This window comes from Narcine bancroftii, chromosome 2 (genome assembly GCF_036971445.1).
Source record: "Narcine bancroftii isolate sNarBan1 chromosome 2, sNarBan1.hap1, whole genome shotgun sequence".
NCBI lineage: Eukaryota > Metazoa > Chordata > Chondrichthyes > Torpediniformes > Narcinidae > Narcine > Narcine bancroftii.
Genome location: NC_091470.1, coordinates 77,353,788 through 77,372,633, shown reverse-complemented (window position 1 = coordinate 77,372,633; position 18,846 = coordinate 77,353,788). Strand labels below are relative to the sequence as shown.

The 18,846-nt window shown below is 38.8% G+C and overlaps 1 protein-coding gene across 12 annotated transcripts in view; it reads right to left on the bottom strand.

Moving 5' to 3' along the window:
• bahd1 (bromo adjacent homology domain containing 1) overlaps positions 1-18,846 on the bottom strand; it is an 83,117-nt gene that overhangs the window by 49,477 nt on the left and 14,794 nt on the right. The window contains exon 3 of one of the 12 annotated variants that reach the window (XM_069917162.1): positions 971-1,127. The exons of the other annotated variants lie outside the window; for them this stretch is intronic. Coding sequence (XP_069773263.1) covers positions 971-972 — 2 coding nt within the window. The 5' untranslated portion in view covers positions 973-1,127. The remainder of the gene's footprint in view (positions 1-970; positions 1,128-18,846) is intronic. 12 annotated transcript variants of the gene reach the window in all.

The window sequence follows — 18,846 nt, the reverse complement described above, 5'->3', positions numbered from 1 at the left end:
TAATTTGCAAAGGAATGGAAGCTTCAACTCAAAGACCCTTAACCAATCTGTGCCCCCACCAATGTAAAACACCACACTGTAATAATAAGTGTATGGCAAGACCATGGAAAATATGGACCTGTTCCCATATCATACACCAAGTCCCAGGAAGGACAAACATTAACGATGAAACTTACCATAACCTCCAGCAAGCCAGACACCCTGACCAAGTAAAACGGTGCTGAAAAATTAAGGCCTCAAACCTTAAATGAAACTCCTGCATTAGATATCCTTTATCTCACTTTCCTAAATGCTTCTTGGTTATGGACTACCCACATCAGACTTTAAAAGGCACTGATGAGATCCCACCAAACACAGTCATTACAAAATTAGGCAAATCAACCCGAGAGCCAAGTGAGTCAATGTCATCTTTCCCTGACCACTATCTCCAGCTCTGAGTCGTAACATATTGGCTCCAAGGTGTTCTGAACCATGCGACTGACACTATACAACACTCTAGGAGCAGGCCCTCTATTCACATCTGTGTCATGTAAAGAGATTAGATGAACAGAGGAAAAAAATTCAAATATGCTCTCAGAGTATCCCGGCAAAAACACAACATCCCCCGATTCCTGGGACCTATGGCTCATTACTTAAAGTGGAGTCTTTTGGATAGCATTGAAAGTCTCAAGATCAAGAAATGGTGAACAGTTGAAAAGAATTCACCATCCCACAAAATATCTACCTGCCTATCCTATTAAACATTTGTTCCACTATCTGTAGTTCCCACATTGGCCTCATCAGTTGCCTCAGATCCACCAGGAACAGAATGGAAACATGATTGCTTTCAAAAGATTCAACTGCGTAGTAAGATACCTTTGACCCATCGCCTTTTTGCTCTTTGATAAATGACACATAATTTTGAAGAATAACATTTTTTTTTAAAATTTGTTAAGCAATAATTTCTCTCAAGCAGAATTTGTTAACTAACATTGTTCCAAAATCTTGCTTGCTGTCGATTAAGTTCCACTTTAACAGTATGGAAGGCTGGCGGCAAAACTCTGCATGCCAAACTGCATGAGTTTTTCAAGCTTTGTTGGGACCAAGGTAAACTGCCTCAGGATCTTCGTGATGCCACCATCATCACCCTGTACAAAAACAAAGGCGAGAAATCAGACTGCTCAAACTACAGGGGAATCACGTTGCTCTCCATTGCAGGCAAAATCTTCGCTAGGATTCTACTAAATAGAATAATACCTAGTGTCGCTGAGAATATTCTCCCAGAATCACAGTGCGGCTTTCGCGCTAACAGAGGAACCACTGACATGGTCTTTGCCCTCAGACAGCTCCAAGAAAAGTGTAGAGAACAAAACAAAGGACTCTACATCACCTTTATTGACCTCACCAAAGCCTTCGACACCGTGAGCAGGAAAGGGCTTTGGCAAATACTAGAGCGCATCGGATGTCCCCCAAAGTTCCTCAACATGATTATCCAACTGCACGAAAACCAACAAGGTCGGGTCAGATACAGCAATGAGCTCTCTGAACCCTTCTCCATTAACAATGGCGTGAAGCAAGGCTGTGTTCTCGCAACAACCCTCTTTTCAATCTTCTTCAGCATGATGCTGAACCAAGCCATGAAAGACCCCAACAATGAAGACGCTGTTTACATCCGGTACCGCACGGATGGCAGTCTCTTCAATCTGAGGCGCCTGCAAGCTCACACCAAGACACAAGAGAAACTTGTCCGTGAACTACTCTTTGCAGATGATGCCGCTTTAGTTGCCCATTCAGAGCCAGCTCTTCAGCGCTTGACGTCCTGCTTTGCGGAAACTGCCAAAATGTTAGGCCTGGAAGTCAGCCTGAAGAAAACTGAGGTCCTCCATCAGCCAGCTCCCCACCATGACTACCAGCCCCCCCACATCTCCATCGGGCACACAAAACTCAAAACGGTCAACCAGTTTACCTATCTCGGCTGCACCATTTCATCAGATGCAAGGATCGACAATGAGATAGACAACAGACTCGCCAAGGCAAATAGCGCCTTTGGAAGACTACACAAAAGAGTCTGGAAAAACAACCAACTGAAAAACCTCACAAAGATAAGCGTATACAGAGCCGTTGTCATACCCACACTCCTGTTCGGCTTCGAATCATGGGTCCTCTACCGGCACCACCTACGGCTCCTAGAACGCTTCCACCAGCGTTGTCTCCGCTCCATCCTCAACATCCATTGGAGCGCTCACACCCCTAACGTCGAGGTACTCGAGATGGCAGAGGTCGACAGCATCGAGTCCACGCTGCTGAAGATCCAGCTGCGCTGGATGGGTCACGTCTCCAGAATGGAGGACCATCGCCTTCCCAAGATCGTATTATATGGCGAGCTCTCCACTGGCCACCGTGACAGAGGTGCACCAAAGAAAAGGTACAAGGACTGCCTAAAGAAATCTCTTGGTGCCTGCCACATTGACCACCGCCAGTGGGCTGATAACGCCTCAAACCGTGCATCTTGGCGCCTCACAGTTTGGCGGGCAGCAGCCTCCTTTGAAGAAGACCGCAGAGCCCACCTCACTGACAAAAGGCAAAGGAGGAAAAACCCAACACCCAACCCCAACCAACCAATTTTCCCTTGCAACCGCTGCAATCGTGTCTGCCTGTCCCGCATCGGACTGGTCAGCCACAAACGAGCCTGCAGCTGACGTGGACTTTTTACCCCCTCCATAAATCTTCGTCCGCGAAGCCAAGCCAAAGAAACACAAATACACACAAAAGGCAAATAAGTTACTGTAAAATGGTGTTTAGTTTTTGTAAATTCTGTAAAGTCCATCATACTAATCAACTCCATGTCAGCATTAACAATCTGACATGTTTCTGAAGAATTTTTGAAGTCTATATTGGTCTTATGGGTAATCAACTAAGTGCAATAAGCAGAATGGAAAAGACAGAGGATCTAAGATGGGTAGCAGGGCTGTGTTGAGGATGCTAGAAGGGTGCAGAGTGATTTGGACAAGTTAGGTGAGTGGGCCAAGACATGGGAGATGCAATATAATGAAGATAAATGAGAGGTTATCCACTTTGGAGGCAAGAATTAAAGGGGAGATGCAGAGAGACTTGAGTGTTGCTGTGCATCAGTCATTGAAAGTGGCTATGCAGGTGGTGAGGAAGGTGAATGCATTCATAGCAAGAGGATTTGAGTACAGAGATCCTGCTAGTACAGGGCCCTGGTGAGACCACATCTGGAGTACTGCGTGCAGTTTTGGCCTCCTTATCGGAGGAAGGACATCCTCGCCATGGAGGGGGTGCAGAGAAGATTCACTAGAATTATACCAGGGATGGAAGGACTTGCATATGGAAAAGGTTAGATAGACTAGGCTTGTATTCTCTGGAATTCAGAAAATTGGTGGGGGGGAGGGGGGGGGAGGGGGGGCGGAATCTTATAAACATTTAAAATTCTTAAGGGATTAGACTGGGAGGTTGTTTCCAATGCTGGGAAAAAAACAGAACCAAGGGTCACAGTTTAAGGATAAGGGGAAAGTTTTTTAGGACTGAGATAAGGAAAAGTTTCTTCTCTCAGAGGGTGGTAGATCTGTGGACTTCTTTGCCACAGGAAGTAGTTGAAGCCGGTTCCTTGTCTAAGGGGATCAAGGAGTATGGGAAGGCAGGTACCAGGTACTGATCAGCCATGATCATATTGAATAGTGGTGAAGGTTTGAAGGGCCAAATGGCCAACTCCTGCCCCTATTTTTCTGTTTCTGTTTTTCTAAAATCTGGAAAAGAAAGAAAGAAAGAAAAAAAACCCAGAAAAACTGTTAGCAAACATTGAGGTTTCTTTATGGGTACACAATTTTGAAGTACTCAAATCTTAATTAAATCAAAGATGAAGCACAGTAAACAATTCTGGACTCCCATTTTATAATAACAAATACAGAGAAATTAAAGAATAATTAAGAGTTTATTCTCACAAGTTCAATGTACAGATTCTTATTTGCTGTAGCCAAACATGTACACAAGATACGCCAACTACAATTTAACATACACGCAGTAACAGGCCATTCTAGCCCATGAGCCCAAATACCTCAATTAACCTACAACCCCAGTATGTTTTTAGTATACATTAAATTACCAGAATATACCAAGACAAAAAAAACCCACAAAAATATAAAAGATAAATATTCTCAGTTGCAGTTAGTACAAAAAGAGACGTTTCAATAGGGCAAACAGATCTTATGGTCGACCCAGACTTATTTATGATTAGTGTAATACAGGAGGTTCAAGAGCCTGATAGCTGTTAGATAAAAAAATGTCCTTGAACTTGGAGGAGCTCAAATTACAAGCATATAATCAGAGCTGATAGAGATACAATTATGAGAGTATTACCAGAAAGATGAACATGTAAGAATGTATCTCAAGTCCAATAGGTGACCTGACTGGAGTCCAAAATCAGCAAGGAATTTGATAGGCTGGGCAAAGCTATTTCTATTTCCAGTCAAGACTACAATTAGAGACCAGAGGACAGCATAGTTCCCATTTTATTCTCCTCACATTCCCATCAATTCTTCCCATCATTTACAGTGACCAATTAACTCAACAACTTCAAACTTTTAGTGTGCAAGAGGAAATCTGAGAAGCTAGAGAAGCCCAGACAGAAGCGATTCTATGCTCAAAACCCACTGAATTCCCTGCTCAAGACTTTTTCTTTTAAAAAGGCAAATAAAAAGGCAATTTACCTTTCATGTTGATGACCAAAAATGCAGACTGTATGGTGCTTTTATGCAGGGGTGATTTGTGAGCTGGCTTCCGAAGCTGAAGGAGGTAGGGCAAGTAGTACTGTAGCACCAGCACCATGAAGTGAAACATGCATGCCAGGAAGGGAAAGTGGCTTATACACAAAATGGCGACTGAAGAGCAGGTACGAACATTAGTGGAGATCTTTGCAAGCAGTCGTAGGACTCAGGCAGATCTTCTGTGCAACACAATTGCTTTTTTTGACCACATGGGTTCTTTAAAATTCACACTCTTGGGTCGTGGGCTGACTGCATCATCAGCCCTCCCCTTTGGAGCTGCATTCAGCAGCAATCCTTTTACGGAAGAGATAGAACGACTTCACTCCACCTCTGACACTATCCCCCAGGTGGAGGGAATGTAGAGCAAGTTGGACCAGCCAATTCTCCTTTGCACCTTTTATGGTTAAATGGAGCAATTTAAAGGCAGAGGAAACCTGTCTTTACAAATCACTAATTTTCACTATAAAAGAGCCTAGAGAGAAACTGTGGAAACTACAGAGAGTTCACCATTTTAAGAACTGGGAAACAGTAAAAAAGTGACAAGCAGTGGGTTTAGTAATTTTTTTTTAAGAACTGCAATCAAAAGAAGCAGAATGGGAGCAAATCAAATTTACCTCCTTGTTAGTGTTCGACTTGTACATCTTGATGAGATGTAATCTCAGAGAATTCCCAGGAACATTTTTTCATAATTCCAGTATACATTGTGACGTGATCAGGGTCTATCCTTCAATTATAAAGAATCAATCTGGGGTAGTGGCTGCAAGGTCAATTCTTTCAGTACGACAATTGTCAAGCTATTTTGGGATAACTCACCCAATTTAGACACCTCAGTCAAAAAGACTGACACACCAATGGCCAAGGAATGACTTTATATTATCAATATCTGTTGCCTTGATCAATTGTCATGGTCAATTTGATTTTATTACTCTTTCAACATGAAAATTTTGATCTAATTCTAATGACTGGATAAGCCATTTTAGTAGGCAATAAGATTTAACCATTGTGCTGGTGTACAGGGTAAAGAGAGAAACTAGGCAACTACAATCTATTTAAACAGACATCAATAATAGGAAAATTCCTAGGAACCCTCAGGAAGTGGTAATGGGGCACTTTGAGAATAAAAATGGGACCAGGCAGAATCAACACAATTCTTTCTCTTAGATGCATGGTTGATAGAACTATTCATTTTTTGATGGTGTAAACTGAAGAACAAAATTGTGAACTGGTTAATGTGGTGAGTTTATGCTTTCTGAAGGTCTTAAGGGATTACTAGAAATAACTAGGTAGCACAGAATTAGGGAAAATACACTGCCGAGGACTAAGAATTGATTAAGAGACAGAAAGAGAGTTAAAATAAAATGGCCATTTTCTGGGTGGAAAGCTGCAGGGATTGATGACATGGTCCCAAAGTTCACAATCCAAATCAATAATTTCACTGAGGGGGATATAATGCAAGGCAAAGTGAGATGCCAGAATGGGCTTCGAGGAGGATCTGAAAAAGGTTTCAGAAAGCATCAACAGATGGGGGAAGTCACGTGATGGAGTAGTGGCCGGACGGTGAACTCCAGCCCTCTTCAGAAAAGTCGAAAAAAATAAAGGAAAGCACAAAGGCACAAAAATAAAAATTAAAGTAAAGTGAATATAAAGGTGGAAAGAAGATGGCGACGAAAAAAGAAAAATCGAAACCAATGGTAAGAAGAGAGGAAGAGAAGACAACGGAAGAAGAAGGAGAAGGCCTTACCTGTTCGAAGAGGCCCGCGGTGGAGAGAGAAACCCGCTCCCTCAGGTCAGTAGAAAGTGGACTACAAAAATGGCTTGCTGAGCCGAGTAAAAGTGCGCAACCGCGCATGCAAAAAAACACACCGACGGGAGGGGCGACCAGCTGGGGAGTCGATCTCCACAGCCGGCAACGACAGCTGCAGAACACCTGCAGCAAGAAGAGAACACAGAAGACAACGAAAACAAGAAAGAAGAGAAGAAAAGGACAACAAAGAAACAACAGATGGCCAACCCAGAGGAAGAAGAAGAGGAAGAGGAAGAGTACAGTGAAATAGAAGAAGAAGGGAAAGGCAAGATAAAGGATATACTTTCTCTTATTAAAGAATACATGGAGTCATTTAAAGAATGGCAAGCACAAGAATTTAGTGATTTAAGAAGAAGAATAAACTGTACAGAAGAGAAAATGAATAAAATAGAGATGACCTTATCAGAAATAGGAAAAATAATGGACAAGGTGGAAGAACGAGAAGCAGCAGTAGAAATGGAGGTAGAGGACTTAAAAAAGAAATTAGAGGAATCTAATAAAAAAGTTAAAGAGACACAAGACCTGTTAGCTCAGAAAATAGATATAATGGAAAATTATAACAGAAGAAATAACATAAAGATAGTGGGCCTTAAGGAAGATAAAGAAGGCAAGAATATGAGAGAGTTTATAAAAGATTGGATCCCCAGGATCTTAGGATGTCCAGAACTACAGCAAGAAATGGAAATAGAAAGGGCACATAGAGCATTAGCCTTTAAACCACAACCACAACAAAAGCCAAGATCTATTTTAGTAAAATTCCTAAGTACTACAAGAGAAAAGGTACTGGAGAAAACAATGGAGAAAGTAAGAAAGGACAACAAGCCACTGGAGTGCAAAGGGCGAAAAATCTTTATTTATCCAGATATAAGTTTTGAACTCCTGAAGAAGAGAAAGGAGTTCAATACAGCAAAGCCAATTTTATGGAAGAAAGGGTATAAATTTATACTAAAGCATCCAGCGGTATTGAAAATATTTATTCCAGGACAGCAAAACAGACTATTCTCGGATCCAGAGGAAGCACGAAAATTTGCAGAACAATTACAAAATAGACTGAGAGATGAAGACGTGTAACGAGAGTACAAAAGACTGCGAACTAAAAAGACACATAAGTTTTGAACTCCTGAAGAAGAGGAAGGAGTTCAATACAGCGAAAACGATCTTATGGAAAAAGACTATTCTCGGATCCAGAGGAAGCAAGGAAATTTGCAGAACAACGACAAAACAAGCAGAGAGATGAAGACATGTAATAAGAGTAAAAATGACCACGATCTATATGTATGTGTGTAAAGGGGTATATGTCTGTGTGTATATCTATATCTCTCTCTCTCTCTCTCTATCTCTCTATCTCTCTATCTCTCTATCTCTCTATCTCTCTATCTCTCTATCTCTCTATCTCTCTATCTCTATATCTCTCTATCTCTATATCTCTATATCTCTATATCTCTATATCTCTATCTCTATCTATATCTATCTCTATCTATATCTCTATCTATCTATATCTCTATCTATCTATATCTCTATCTATCTATATCTCTATCTATCTATATCTCTATCTATCTATATCTCTATCTATCTATATCTCTATCTATCTATATCTCTATCTATCTATATCTCTATCTATCTATATCTCTATCTATCTATATCTCTATCTATCTATATCTCTATCTATCTATATCTCTATCTATCTATATCTCTATCTATCTATATCTCTATCTATCTATATCTCTATCTATCTATATCTCTATCTATCTATATCTCTATCTATCTATATCTCTATCTATCTATATCTCTATCTATCTATATCTCTATCTATCTATATCTCTATCTATCTATATCTCTATCTATCTATATCTCTATCTATCTATATCTCTATCTATCTATATCTCTATATCTCTATATCTCTATATCTCTATATCTCTATCTCTATATCTATATCTCTATATCTATATCTCTATATCTATATCTCTATATCTATATCTCTATATCTCTATATCTATATCTCTATATCTATATCTCTATATCTATATCTCTATATCTATATCTCTATATCTATATCTCTATATCTATATCTATATCTATATATCTATATCTATATATCTATATCTATATCTATATCTATATCTATATCTATATCTATATATCTATATCTATATATCTATATCTATATATCTATATCTATATATCTATATCTATATATCTATATCTATATATCTATATCTATATATCTATATCTATATATCTATATCTCTATATCTCTATATCTATATCTCTATATCTCTATATCTCTATCTCTATATCTCTATCTCTATATCTCTATATCTCTATATCTATATCTCTATATCTATATCTCTATATCTATATCTCTATATCTATATATCTATATCTATATATCTATATCTATATATCTATATCTATATATCTATATCTATTTACCCCCTCCATAAATCTTCGTCCGCGAAGCCAAGCCAAAGAAGAAGAAATATCTATCTATCTATCTATCTATCTATCTATCTATCTATCTATCTATCTATCTATAGATATATCTATATCTATATATATCTATATAGATATATATATATATATATGTGTGTGCATACATGAATGTAACCGTATTTAGAGGAAAATATATAGAGTATAGACAAGAATTAATAAGGGAGGGAAATGGAATAGAGGGAATAAGGAGGGAATTAAAAGAGTGATCTTTGTTACATATGAAAATTGAAATCTTTTCTGGGGGGGCTGGGTGGGGAGGAGTTACGGTCACTGCAAAATCAGCTGACGTTTGCGAGTGAATTCGCAAATCCAGATGTGGTTGTCCGACAAGGATAAAGGACAACTGAGGAGGGGAAGGGGAGATTGGGGTTAAAGAAGTTTTAAATAGGAGAATAGGGAAAATGTTTGATGTTTTAGAAATGTTGTCTTATAAAGTGTTCAAAACAAGAAAGCAGAAATGGATAAGAAGGAAAGGTAATGATGGAGAAACGGAAAGAGAAGATAAACAAAGTATAAAATGGCTACGCTGAACTATATGACTTTAAGTATTAATGGAATACATAACCAAATTAAAAGGAAGAAACTGCTAAATTTACTGAAAAAAGAAAAAATTGATATAGCATTTGTGCAAGAAACACATTTAACTGAATTGGAGCACAAGAAATTAAAGAGAGATTGGGTAGGACACATAACAGCAGCATCGTATAATTCAAAAGCAAGAGGAGTAGCTATAGTAATTAGTAAAAATGTGCCATTTAAAATAGAAGAGGAAATGATAGATCCAGCAGGGAGATATGTAATGATAAAATGTCAGATATACTCAGAGTTTTGGAATCTACTCAATGTATATTCACCTAACGAAGAAGATCAAAAGTTTATGCAAGATATTTTTTTTGAAGATAGCAGATACGCAAGGGAACATATTAATAGGAGGGGATTTCAACCTGAATTTGGATTCAAATATGGACAAAACTGGGAAAAAAATTAACAGAAAGAACAAAGTAACCAAATTTATAATTAAATCGATGGAAGAAATGCAACTTTTGGATATATGGAGGAAACAACACCCAAAGGAAAAGGAATATTCATATTACTCGGCTAGACATAAAACATACTCAAGAATAGACCTATTTTTGTTATCAGCTCGTATGCAAGATAGAGTAAGAAAAACAGAATATAAAGCTAGAATATTATCGGACCATTCACCCTTAATATTGACAATAAAGTTAGAGGACATCCCTCCAAGAATGTATAGATGGAGATTAAACCCCATGTTACTTAAAAGGCAGGATTTTAGAGAATTTATTGAAAGACAAATTAAAATGTATTTTGAAATAAATACGAAATCAGTGAAAGATAAGTTTATACTATGGGATACAATGAAAGCATTCATTAGAGGGCAAATAATAAGTTATGTAACCAAGGAGAGGAGAAAGCATCAACAGATAAAATGAATTGGCACCAACATGGCAGATGAAATACAGTAAAAATACGCTATCATCCACTTTGGTAGAAAGATATATATTAAAAAATGGCAAGAAAATACATATTAAAAAACACCAAGTCTGCAGGGCTTCAGAGAGACTTCATGCCCTTGTACACAAAAACAATGGAAGTCAACACTGGCATAGCATCCAATTAGGATGAAAAATATTACATTGGTCTTTATGGCAGGAGGATTTTAATGCAAGTGTCAAGATCTCTTGCTCCAACTGGAGAGAGTGCATTGGTACATCCTTGTTGTAAAAGGAGTGCAGTAAAAGTTCACCATATTGATTCCTAGGAAGATAGGTCAGTTGCAAAAAGATGACAAAGACTAGATGCTTGAGTTTATAAGAATGAAAGGTAATATGCCAACATCTGTGCAGATTCTGACAGAACAAATGCAAAACTGATGTTACCCATGTAGGCAATTATGAGTTTTAAGATCTCAAAATATCAACAGATGAAAAGAAATTATATCAGTAAGAATCTTTGGAAGATATTGAGGCCCAGTACATTCTAGAAGCAGTTCAATAATTTTTACATATCAAGAGAATCAATGGATAGACTGGTAGTGCAGCAAAGTGGCACCAAGGTAAAAGATCAGCCATGATATTATTTCACAGTGAAACAAGCTTGAGAGACTGAATACAGTAGTTTCTCCTATTTGTAAATTTTCTTAGAGGAACACACAAGTCCTACAGAATAAAGGCAGTGAACTTTAGTAAATGTGCTAAGCTTTTTTTGTACAATTATCTAGTTGTTGGCAAAATTAAGTTTAGTTTTCTTTCTGCTTCTCATTTTTCATATACTTATCTATTTTGTTTCTGCATTTCTTCAAATGTTCTTTTTCAGTCAAATGTGTCTCTTGAAAATATAAGCCAATACCCACTTTTGCTTAATTGGATTATTTAATCCCGGAACATTAAAAGTTGCAAAATTCAAAGTAGACATTTTTACTAACTAATAATATATTTACAGACTATAAAATAACGCTCCACCTTATAAATCTTCAAAATCAAAACAAAAACCCTTAACAGAAAATAAGGAGAAAGGAAACAAAATATATTTCCCCCCCCCCTTTCTCCCCCTCAAAAAAAGTAACCCAAAAATAAAAAACCACCCAAAGGTAGTAACACCCTAAAAATCTGGGTGTGGTAAACCCATTAGTGGCAGATGACTATCAAAGCTTTCGATATCATCCACCCACCCCCCCCCCACCCCCCAGCCAGACATATACTCATTATTAAAGTAAGCACAATCAAATAGAATAGATACATTCAGCCCAATGATTCCAAACCCAGTGAATGTTCCAGGTCTTCAATGTCAAGAAGACTTCGTGTCAGCTCTTCTTTCTTTCCATTCTTCCCATACCTATTCCCATTTCCGTTTACCCTCCTCTTAGGAGACGATGATGAAGACCGATCATTCCTTCACAATTCTGGCAATGAATTAGCAAAAACCAAAGCATCGTGATCATTCTCAAAAAATTGGGATTGAAAATTTCCATTAAAAAACTTTCAAAATCTCAGGATAACAAAAGGCAAACTTGTAACCCTTTCGCCACAGTACATCTTTAGCCAAATTAAATTCCCGTCGTCTTCTAATAACCTCCTGGCTCAAATCGGCATTAAAAAATACTCTTATTTTGAAACATCAACGGAGATTGATTTTGCCGTGCTTTCTGTACCACCATTCGTAAGATCATCTATCTTGATATTTCAAACAACGAACCAAAACCGCTCTCAGTATTTGTCCTGGAAATGGTTTCTTCCTCAACGCTCTATGAGCTTGATCCAATTCCAAACCTTCCAGAAAAAATTCCTTGCCCAATACTTCAGGAATCCAGTGCTTAAAAAATTTTATTGGATCAGAACCTTCAATATCCTCTGGAAGACCAACTATTTTCACATTATTCCTCTGGCTTTGATTTTCCAACGAATCAATCTTCTTCAATAAATCCCTTTTTTGAATCCCCCCAGTCTACAAAGGAATCCTCCACTTTTTCAATTTTTTCCCTACACTCCACCTGATTTCGACATTCAGAGAAAGCTGTTTCAATTTTTTAAAAATTATCTTGTATAAAATCTGTTGATACTGTACATCTGTTAATATCACTTTTAACTACAGTAATTTCTTGTTTCATAGTTGTCATTTCATCACACAAAGTATTCATTTTTGTTTTCACCTCCATAAATCCTTGGGTCATTTGAGTTGGCATATTCTCCATTTGACAAGCAATCCCTTCCAAAACAGTGAACACTGAGTCCAGTCCAGTATCCATAACCATCTTTTGAGGCCTACCTTCTCTAACTTCAGACTCTTCCTCCTGAATAGATTCCAGCAAGGTAAGTTCCTCTTCCTCCTCAGGCACAATAGGTCCTTTACCTGTGCGGCTGCGGGTTTGGATACCCAACAGCGGCATACCGACCTCGTCGGGCTGCTGCTGCCGCTCAGGCTCCCCCATAGCCCACACCTTTTCCAAAAGTTCATGCACCCGGGAGGCACTGCGTATGCCTGGCAGAACCGCCGAACGCGCAGGTGCGTCTTCTGACGCTACACTGCGCGTCCCCGGGCCACCAGGCAATATTGTGGGCTCACGGGATCCTCTGTTGGTCGGGCTGCCCGCACGCCTGGCATCACGTGCACGTGAGTCAGCAACGGCCAAGCTTACCAATGTGCTGGCACCATCTTGCAACTGCAGGAGTTCTCTGAGGTTTGGAGGCTCCCAATGACGACTCCTTGGATTTAACTGTGCGGGTAGGCCTCAATTCTTCTAGACCTTTATAAGGTAGTTTTTTCTGAAGTTGATCTTTAGATTTCTTCACATTAGTAGCCATATTGAATCACTTATTCAGAAAGCTGTAAATACTCCTTTTAACCACTTTTGTAATTTTTTAAATCGGGTACTTAAGAATCTGGCTGGGGAAAGATGGAATTACACGTCTTTCTTCTACGCCATCTTGCCACGCCCCCGTTTCTGAATTCTTACATGTTGATTAGAACTCAAAAGCTGTATCCAAAGACAAGCTGCCTACTCACCGAACCATCAGTTCTGTTTATTTCTCCTGGTTAAAATGTTTTTGGTCATTTATCTGCCCAACTGCTTAATCTCTCTTGTTTCTGCTGGCTCTTCAACAGTTTAGTTGAAACTAAATTTTCCCTTGATACTTTTAACAAAAAAACACAAAGTATCTTGGGATTGGAACATCACTGAGAGGCTTTGCTTCTACCCCATCCCTTTCATAATTTCTCAAGCCCTTATTGTGAAGCTCCAATATTAATAAATTAAAGCAAGTTGAAAGAATTCACCTGCAGGTCAAAACCCAAAGTCAAATACTATACATCACTTAGTTTTGCTTCCAAGGTGAAACTGCGACGCTTATCCTCCAGTCCGCCATTTAAGAGGAAACCATCTTTTGACTAATACATGGACTGATTGCACCACTTTAGAAACAAGAAGCTGCTCTTTTGAGGTTCTCTGCTTCACCAGAGGCAACATTCTCCTTCAATTCTAAGGTTTGACTCATAGTTCCAGAGCTTTAACATATCATCCTGGCTTGCTCTCAAGTACAATAATTAGTAAATGTTATACTTCTGGACAGATCATAGTACATAAAGCATTAAAATCTCAATTCACACTTACCCTACCACAAGGGGATAAATAGACAAAGATCCTATTCTAGAGAGGTCAGAGGATACTCTACTCCTATCCACTAACTCATATTTATCCCCCAACCAATTACTTGGTCTTTGCCAAATATAAACTTACTGCAATTTTCCTTCATTATCAATGGTACTCCCAAACTTACAAATGTTTTGAATGACCCAAGTTTGAATAAGTCACCAATGTTTATGTCTAGGAAAAGAAGCATTATTTTATATGAAACACTTGAGTGGTAGCATTTCCACAGATTTGTGGCCTCAACTATATGCTTGTGCTGTCCAGAAACTAGTGTTCAGTCTCCAAAGTAGAAATCATTAACCAATGGTGACAAAATGGACAACAATGTGATGGTAATAAATTGCCATTCACCATTTGTCAACTTGTTGCCCAGCCAGTTTGACAAATCTGGAGCACATTTACTTCACTTTATTGCTTGTGGTTCATGGTTGTTAGGCTTCAATGAAAATTAATTCCAGAAAAATATATTGAGCAGCAAGAAAACGCAGTTCAGGTACCAGTAATTATGTGACAGGCCACTTAATGAAATGGCACAGTTGCCAAATCAGATAGAAACCAGGCTCTCTCTGTGGCCCCCTTCCCCCCACCCTCCAACAATCTTGACTTAATATTTGTACAGTGATAGATATACTTCAGAAAATATGCTTTAATTTTCTTGTAAGATAATTTTAAATACCTAACAGCATTTCAGCCAAAGATTATATTTGTTTGAACTCTCTATACAGATCAACAACTTGTGCAAGCACATTCCATGATCAATTAACAGGCGAGGGTAAACACAGAATAAAAACATTATGCACCAAACAAATTTACTGAAATGCTCAGGTCAGTTTGGTAACGCGATACAACTTAAGCAACTGTACAAGCAGGTCATGGTCCATCTATAAAGTGTAATCTCTCCAAACAAACACGAAAAAGGGCATGGAAAAAAAAAGGCTGGATCTCACACAAACTCTGCATTCAGAGCTGGTCTTTATTTGCATGAGCTCACCCCACATCACATGACCTCATCCCAAGGGAGTCTCCAATCTAATGTGGCTTTAGCTTACCTAGCCCACATCCTCTCCGAACAGACCACCTGACATCAGGTCATGCAGACCACACAGAAACCAGGAAACACCCAACCATTCAAGATTCAGGCAAATCACACAACTTAAAGCACACATATTTTAGAGTGTGAGATTTTAGGGCCGATGTTAATAACTCAACAATAAATCAATACCACTTTTAGCATGTGTGCTCCCAAATGCCTCTTCAAAAAAACCCCCAAAACAACTCCAGTTTCCAAATATTTCAGTATTCTCCAATTCCTGCATGGTGATGACAAGGTCTGGATGCAGGCTCTCACAAAGTCCAGTTGTTCGATGAGCTACACAGAGGTGATGGGAAAGAAATCAGTGTTTTGGAAATCAGAGTGAGAAGGAGGAGAAAAAAAAGTTTAAGAATGCAAATTATCAAAAAAGAATAAAGAATAATAAAAGGAGTATAATCAAATGACTGCACAAGTTGAGAGAACAAGATGAATTTGTTTTGGGATTCTTGACCTCAAGGTGCTCATTATCAAATTGCGATTATGGAAAAAACCATCTATTTGTGCACAGCAAACTCCCATAAATCACAATGTGAAAACTGTCCGATAATCTTTTCAGGTTGTCTGGGGGTTATTGTGAAGGTAATGGATATGAAACTTTCATTTGTTTTTCTTTCTACAGGTGCTGTCCAACTTGCTGAGAATTTCCAGATTTTGCCCTTACATTAGTGATGCAGATACTTTCTTCTGTTATGAAGAAAAACCAGTTCTTTCAAATTATTCATTTTCAGGGAGCTGGGTATCACTCTAGCAATTTTTTAAATCTGAGGTAGCAATGGTAACAATAAACTTATTGGATTGTGAAAAAGACTTACTTGGTTCACTGACATCCTTAATAAAGAACCATATCACCATTATCCAGTATGGCTGATGTATGACTTGAGATTAACTATTCTGAGTGAACTCGCACAACTCAACAGCTTACAATAGGCCCATGTGAAAAATGAAAGAAAAAAGCAGGTGGAATTTTCTGGTACCTTATGACTTCTTGAGCTTCACGCCCACTAGAGATGGATCCAAGCAGAGGACAAATTACATTAGATCTCTCTGAAGCAATGCCTAGTGATCAATTGCTCAATATGGGGCCCCTACTCTTTGTGCCAGTGGGGATCGTCATATCATCAAATGAAACATCTGCCTCAGCCAAGAGAAAAATTTCCTTATTCCAGAAAATTGCAAGTTTCTCCTTTAAATTTCTCATCTGCAAGGTTAGTTTTTAAAAGAAAAACAAACCACACGTTTTAAACTTTTGAGTTCTATACTATAACGCATGTACTTTCAACCCAAGATGCCAACACACCATCAGGCATTTACAACCTGCTCACCACTCCATTTTAAAAAAAACAGGTAAGATAACAAATGTCAACACATCCACCAGGTACAAGTCTACAGGGATTTTTTTTTAACCCCAAGACCAATCACAAAGCTAATCAAATAAACCATGGTTATGTAGGACACACACTTTAAAGTAAATGAAACATTTTTAAAAAGAAAATGGTTTTTATTTGTTAACTCCTCACTGAAGCAAACAACTTTTGAAAGCAATTATCTGACCAGTAATCTATAATCACTCTCTTCAGCTTTTTCTCCATGTGGCAATTAACATAACATAACAATTACAGCACGGAAACAGGCCATTAGGCCCTTCTAGTCCGCACCGAACCAAACACCCCTTTCTAGTCCCACCTCCCTGCACAATGCAGAAACAGACCTCATGACTACCCCGCCATTAAATCATGACCCCATCCATTTTCCCACTCAGCCCCGCTGCCCAGCCTTAACCCCATAATCTTTGATGCCCTAGCGAATTAAGAACCTATCAATCTCTACCTTACATACACCCAATGGCCTGGCCTCCATAACTGCCTGTAGCAACAAATTCCATAGATTTATCACCATCTCGCTAAGCTATGAGATTGCTCTGTTCTCAGCTGACGCCCGTCAACCCTCTTGTCCAAGACCCTCCTTCCGTGGGGAAACAACCTCTCTACTCTGCCCAAGCAAAGGATACCATTCTTGCCAATGCTCAGGAAAAGAGGAAAAACTCCAGAGGGTTGTTAACTTGGTCTGTGACATCACTCCATCAAGGACATCTACACGAGGTAGTGTCTTAAGAAAGCACCTCGAGGACCCCCATCACCCCACCTCTTCATTCTGCTACCAACAGGAAAAAGGTACAGGAGCCTAAAGACGAGCATGCAGTGGCATAAGGACAGCTTCTTCTCATCTTCCATCAGATTCCTGAATGAACATTGAATCATAGGCACGACCTTACTTTCTTTTTCCGACACTATTTTTATTTATTTGGTCTGGTGATTGATGTAAATATTTCCACCTGTGATGCTGCTGCGAAACAACAAATTTTGTGACACGTTCATGACAATAAAAAGCTGATTAGAGTCCGAAGGCTTGGAGGTAAAGTGGAACATTGTTCTCCAGCAGTAGGAACACAAGCATATGAAAAATGCAACAGAAATTGGCAAATTTTCTGGACTGGCCAGGAGAAGCCAAACCAGACAAAAGGCCAACTCAGGATACGAATCAACACACTTATCAGGTGTTTACTGAACACAATTTATTACACAAATTGGAGTGCAGTTTCAGCTGTGAGCTGAACCCCAGATAACTTGAACTGCAAAATTTGCAGCCACAATTAACAGTCATCACAAAGTTGCAACAAGAATGACTGAAAGCAAGACTTTCAGCATCTCTCACAACATTCTTATTTCAGGTCAAGATCCTCAGATGAATCACTCAATAGCATGGCGCCACACGAAGAATGAAACTCAAGACAGAAATCCACTGCTGAAAGGACTCATCTAAGCAAGTTTGCAAACCTCTTTTGCACACCCAACATTATCAGAGGATTAATGAGCCTTTTAAAATCATCCTTCTTAAAACATATCCAAACTCCAATCAAAGCAGCAACACGACAAATGCACAGGAGAGAAAATGGAAATTTTCAGTACAGAACACAAGATATCAGACAAGACAGGTAGAAGAAGGCTTCTGTCGGTATCAATTAGAATTATGCCTGCCATCCACAACAGCAAAAATCTTTTTAAAATATTCAATATTTATAAAGATGATTATCATCTGGAACTCAAATCTAAACTCAGCTCAACAACTTTTTCTCTCTCCTGTCTTGAAAGTGTAAACCAGTCATTCCTAAGTGGGCTGTGTTGCACCCCTAGAGGCAGTGGAAAGATCCAAAGGGGGGTGGTCCAAATCTTTGTTTGAATCTTGGTGACATGGTCAGGACAAGTGCCAAACACCAGCCAGATCAGACAGCATACACCGTGGGGACTGGTGATCATCGCATTTTCACGTCTGCAGGGGCCAAAGCCCTAAGTTTGAAAGCATTGCAAATTATCTTCAGTCTTGTAATGTTCATTTAAATATAATAAAGATATGATTGAGAGAACCCCACAATATTACCTTTTGTTTTTCTGCTGTGGTTTGCTATGATTTACATAGTTTTTACCTTTTTTTTTGCTATAAATGCTTTGCTAAGTCATTTCTCCTCTAT